General features: G+C 35.6%; 1 protein-coding gene across 1 annotated transcript in view; it reads right to left on the bottom strand.

Moving 5' to 3' along the window:
• Positions 1-1,393: 1,393 nt before the first annotated feature.
• Positions 1,394-5,880, bottom strand: part of LOC107696772 (histone deacetylase complex subunit SAP130-like) — a 25,363-nt gene continuing 20,876 nt past the window's right edge. Inside the window, exons 17-21 of the mRNA XM_016497268.1 lie at positions 4,985-5,239; positions 4,058-4,183; positions 3,812-3,915; positions 3,438-3,551; positions 1,394-2,507 (exon numbers count right to left, since the gene is read on the bottom strand). Coding sequence (XP_016352754.1) covers positions 2,349-2,507; positions 3,438-3,551; positions 3,812-3,915; positions 4,058-4,183; positions 4,985-5,239 — 758 coding nt within the window. The 3' untranslated portion in view covers positions 1,394-2,348. The remainder of the gene's footprint in view (positions 2,508-3,437; positions 3,552-3,811; positions 3,916-4,057; positions 4,184-4,984; positions 5,240-5,880) is intronic.

Genomic DNA, 5,880 nt, shown 5'->3' with positions numbered 1-5,880 from the left:
CCCCACAGGTTGAGCGTTCAGTCAAAATAAATTACTGCTTGGAAACAACAGTTGTTTATGAGACTTTGACTTTGCACCCTGACGAACACATCCAGAATGATAAATACAAGGAAGCTCTGTCCTCCAAATCAGAACAAAAAGCTGTTATTAGTAAATTATAAATACCAAAAAGCAGACTAGAGAATATTAAGAAAATAAAGCTTCAAAATAAACTGTCTTTTACAATGAACACTAGTAAAATTGCAACAGAAAGGCAGTGTGGACCTGCACAGACACACCAGTGATGTGAATATCAATATACAGAACAAAATTAAGACAGATAAGAAAATAAATACAATGTTATTTATCTGAACATTTTCAGTTTTACGTAATGTTTTTTCTTTTTCTTTTTTACAGTAAAGTGTTGAACCTTTGGACCTGCGTGACAACAAATGGAGGGCTGAGATCTGATCATAATGGGGCAATCTAGTAGTAAATAGCATAGTGTCATAGTTATGAAGGGTGGAGCCATTCTGGAAAGTCATATTTCCATCAGGCAATACCAAACTTCATTGCAAGAACTCACAATAATTAGAGTTTACGTGGTGTGGTGTTTTTAGGTCACAGACAGTTTATAGAACAGGTTCGCTCAACAGAGTCAAGAGAATAAACCATGTACAGTATAAAGAATAAAAAGAATAAACCTTACATAGCTTTTATAAAATGTATATCCTTATCAAATGAAAACATACTTGACCTTAACCTACAGGTAGAAACAAGGTGAGATAAAATTGTTAGACACAATCAATGCAGCAATGCTTACTGTCATTTTTTTCACATCATGGTCATTAATTCGTTACACATCGTAAGAAATACTAATTTTACCTACCAGAAAATTTAAATAAGACTATTTTTAAGCTAGTTTGAAACATCAAATCTGTCTGCAAACACCCTTTACTAGCTTGATTTAGTGTAAATCATAAAGACTACTTAGTAAATTCTGAATGATGAAAATGGTGGACATTTTACTACCATCTTCACATTAGAAACATGGTTTCGAACAATGTGGAAACTGTTCTAACAATAATGAAAGGAGTTTACAGAGTACTAGTGAAAGAGCAGACTAGATTTCCTGCTGCGTATCTGATTTTTCATCGGTTCCGTTGAAGAAAAGAAAAAAGATAGATGCCCAACAACAACCTGTTGCTCAAATAGTAGAGCATGGCGCTAACAATGCCAAGGTGATGGGTTGATTATCAGGGAAAGCAAGAACTGATAAAATGTACTTTGAAAGCAACACAAGTCGCTCTGGATAAAAGCATAAGCAAATGTAAACAATGCACTACAGCTTTCACTAGCGAAGTCTTGTGAGGTGTATTTAGTACCAAATGTACTTACTAAACAAGATTCTTTGTAAATGTATCCAGTTTTACTGCAATAGCACATAATAGTTACACACAGAAAAATAAAAGAATGTAAGAATGAAGAAAAAAAAAAAAAATGTACAAAATAGCCAAATTATTATTCAAACCCAGAACAATATTATATCTGTAAAACAGCACAAAAAACAAACAAACAGTGAAAACCACATCACTTCCATTAAGAACAATTTTCTTACAGTGAAACATAAAACATTACACACATTCTTATAATATAAATTCACATAATTATACTGATTCTTTCAAGTACACACTTTGTACGACCATCAGTCACTATAGCGCTTGAATGTTTACAGTGATGAAAAAAACTAGAAGGGTTAGAGGGCATTATATCTGGTTAGTACGAGTCTATTACCACATATTTTCATAGTGGAATTTCTGACTAATCTGGGAGAGATTAACTTCAACATTTGTATTTAACAAAAAAAAAAAAAAAAATCACCCATGTTACAAGGTACCAAAACATGGAAAGCTAACACACTCTTGCGAGCATGTGCGTGTGTGCATTCTGTACTTGGTGTGAATCAAACTAGATACAGGAGTTACATCTAGCAAACATGACCTTTCTGATCTTTAAAGTCCATTACAGCAAAAGCATCGCCTCTACAACTAAACTAAAAAAAAAAAAAGACAACATGTTTCTTTTAAAATGAAATACTTAAAGAATTTCTTTAGGGGAAAAACAAAAACCATTGGTTAACCAGGCTGCCTCATACCCAATGGACAGTTTAACAGTCCACAGTAAGCAGCAGTTCCTATAAAAACAGTTCGATGGTTTACAACCGTCTCTCTCTCTCTCTTTTCGAGACTGTAAAAGAAAGTAGATGATTGTGCACAGCAACCTGATAAACCATAACAGGTCCAGCTTTTGAAGAGCATTCCTGTGTTCAACTCTGCTGAAGGACAAAGATTAACACCATGGAGTGGTATCTATGCCCGCTCCTTGCGCTTTAACTTGGAGCTCTTCTTGGGAGTTCCATTCTTGTTGAGCAGCTTCAGGACTCTGTCCTTATGGTCCAGTACTTTCATCATGGTGTCGCGAGCTTCAGTCACCTGATCCATCACAAGCTTGCAGCGCTGCATATTGCCCTGAACAGAGTAGGTCAAAAGGTCATGAATGTATTTCCAGTAAAGTTGTGCTATGGTTTTTGGGCAAGTCGTTACATGTATAGGTCTAATTTGCATCCAATTCATGATTGTTGTTAAAGGGAAAGAAAATGTCGATATTATTTCCTCACTCTGGTGTTGTTTCAATGCCGTACACCGTTCATTCTTTTTTTGTACCACAAAAGGAGAAATTTAAAAAAAATTTATGCTAGCGCTACTCCATATATTAACAAAGAATAGCAACCAGCATCAGAAAAAAATATGCAGAAGTATCACAGAATGGCCTTGTGCAACACATGCCATATATTTCAAGTGATCTGGAGGTATATGATAGGGTTTTGTAAATAACAAACATAATTTAATTGATTATTTAATAAAAATCCTGACCTTGGCTGTTGGCTTTCTTATACACAACTGCATCATACACGAGACACTATTGGTGCCTCAGTTTACTTTCACCCTACCTATACCCCAGAACAATTGAAATATATACGACACATGTTGCATGGGACAAGTCTTTGATACTTTTGCATCTTTTTTAAAAGACTGATGCTGGTCACCATTCACTCGCATTATATAATTATATAATAGTTAGAACAACACCAGGTGAGTAAATGATGACTTTTTTATTTTCATTTTTGGATGAAATAACCCCAAAGAAATACAAAGTACTGAACAGAATTAGAAAAAAATAAACGCAACGTTTGTTTTATTTTCATATCTTCAATTTAAAGAGCCCCTTATGTTCTGTTGCATTTCGTTTTCAGGTTAAAAGTTTTTTAATATATATGAGAAAGTGTACATTTTAGGTGCTGTATCATTATTCAGTATTTCTCTTTCAAGGTGGTTTTGGGCATTCAGAGCCTGTTTATTGGAGTTTCCATGGTGGGTTGGTAATCTTGAGATACTAACTTGTATGAGCTCATTGATGCGGTGCAGATCCTCGTCAGCTCCAGCTCTCTTCTTTGGGATGAGGCCTTCCTGCAGGGTGGTCAGCCGGCTGTACACGTCATGCTCCAAGTTAGTCTGTGATCAAACAAGAAAGGAATTCATTTAAATGTTACCTATATGCAACATTAACCGCCTCAATAACAGGCTGTTAGCATAATATATTATATATCTCAGCTTCTGCCTAATCGCGATTTATCTCCTTTGCGATTTAATTTTGATTAATCGTGCAGCCCTAATATATATATATATATATATATATATAAACACAGTGAAACTCTAATTAAGCCACTGTAGAAATTTCTGGTGGAAATGACACCATCAGCTGCAGAACCCACCAGCTGTAGCAGCTGTGCGGCACACAGGTGCACTTTCCAGCCCTGAGCTCGACATGCTACTCCTCTCTGATTGGCCATGTCCTGAAGGCTGCCTTTCTTCTCCTCTGAGGAGACAGTAGTGAGATGATTTTGACTCATATGACCATATTCAGTACTATAATCATATTTAAAAAAGAACAAGAAAACAACAGTGCACCAAAATAACAAAAAAACTGAGAAAGCAGACAATGTTGAGAAAGTACTTACCTTTGACTTTGATGTCACTGTACCTCTGGAAGTGGTGATAGGCAGCCTTCCATGGGTTACGGTATTGACGCAACAGAGTGAGGGGCGGTCTGGGGCGGACTGGTACGTAACGAACACCGTCCTCATCTACATTAATACAATCAATGTCACAATTGAACAAGTGTTCACCCATTTTGGGGGGTATTACAAATTCACACTGCTAACTAATATCATAAGGAAATTGAAAAAAGCATAAAAACAACAGTAGGACAGTAGTCGAAATTGTGACATTTACAAGCCATTTCTAATGCTAAAGTAGGTAGATCAAAATTAAATATCACATGTTGACAGCTTTGTTTAAAAAAAAAAATAACACTCAATATTTTCAGTCTTAATTATCATTCTAAATAATATATTTTTTAAAATCTTACTGATGTGTACTGCCAGCTCTTTTCTCTCTGTATCCTATGCTGCTCTGTGGCTGCTGCTTTTTTTTCTTGTTTCGCACTTGTTATAATATTTATTATAATTTATTATGAATTTATGTGAATATTGTTTTCATGTTCACTTCAATTCAAATTTGCTATTATGTTTTTAATTTTCTGTAAAAAAAAAAAATCAATTTAATGGAGGCATCAGTATCAGTGATAATGGCATTCATTCATAGTATGTGAAAAAAGTAATTAAACATTTATAATACTGTCTTTATCTTGTTTTCACATTCATTTGGTGCAATCAATCACAATTACTTACATTGGTGTGATCAATAACTTCAATTTTTTTTTTTTTAACGATCAAGTTTGTTTCATTTATCAGAAAGGATTAACTGTTTAGTGGAATTTTACATAATCAGCTATTTAGATTTTCTGACGGTTACGTGGTGCAGACTGGATCTATCAATTTGTTTTTTATGATTTCCAAAAGGTATATATCCATGGATAATCTCACCAACATATTCCCTAGGTGGAGACTCATGTCTTTCAGGTCTGTTTCCTGGAGCTCGGCTGCTAGCTCTCTCTTCGTCTGTGCTGTTGGTCTCCACCATCTCTGTCTCCTCAGTGGAGATCACATGCTGCTGTTTGCGGGGTTTCTTTCTTGGAGAGGCCCCGGGTAGGAGGTCTCCGGGTTGGGAAGATATGGCCAGGGTGGAGGCCAGAGAGGAGAGGGATGGAGCCGGACCCGTCGAAAAAGGAGCTAAGGGCACTGGAAAAAGATAGAACTCATAAATATATGGAGTACCCAAACTCCAGCCATAAAATCGTATCTTATCAAAGATATTTTAAAACAGCCCATGTGATAATACATTGCTTGAACTGGATGCAGAATTTACCTTATTCTGATAAATAACTGACAGCTCAAATAGCTAATCAAAGTGCTGATCTGACAAGCCTTATTATTGCTATCTACCATATTGTCTGTCTAGCTTTAAAGCTGTCAGATACATACAAACCACCTTTTATAGCAAAAACCCCTATGGCAAAAAAAAAAAAAAAAGGTGTTAACATGGCACATGTAATTCGAATAGTGTCCAGAGTGGCTTGTTGTTGAGTTTCATTTGTTTCTTTCCCGGAATAAGCAAGTGATATCAAAAAATGCAAGCACTGGATAAGACTTGTTCCAAAACTAACACTAGATCCAATTTAGGTGATTACATAGAATTTTATTAGGGGTGGCACGATACCATTTTTTCAGAACCAATCCGATACCAAAAGTTCTGAGTATCGGACAATACCGATACCAGCACAGTTATTTTTATTTAATTTCTATACCTCAGTGTGTGTTGACCTGATCATCACTCTTTTGTGTATTACACACAATCTACTAAATATAGACAACTTCATTAT

Source organism: Sinocyclocheilus anshuiensis, unplaced genomic scaffold, assembly GCF_001515605.1.
Source record: "Sinocyclocheilus anshuiensis isolate Anshui unplaced genomic scaffold, SAMN03320099.WGS_v1.1 scaffold999, whole genome shotgun sequence".
Lineage (NCBI taxonomy): Eukaryota > Metazoa > Chordata > Actinopteri > Cypriniformes > Cyprinidae > Sinocyclocheilus > Sinocyclocheilus anshuiensis.
This window is presented reverse-complemented; position numbering and strand designations above follow the sequence as displayed.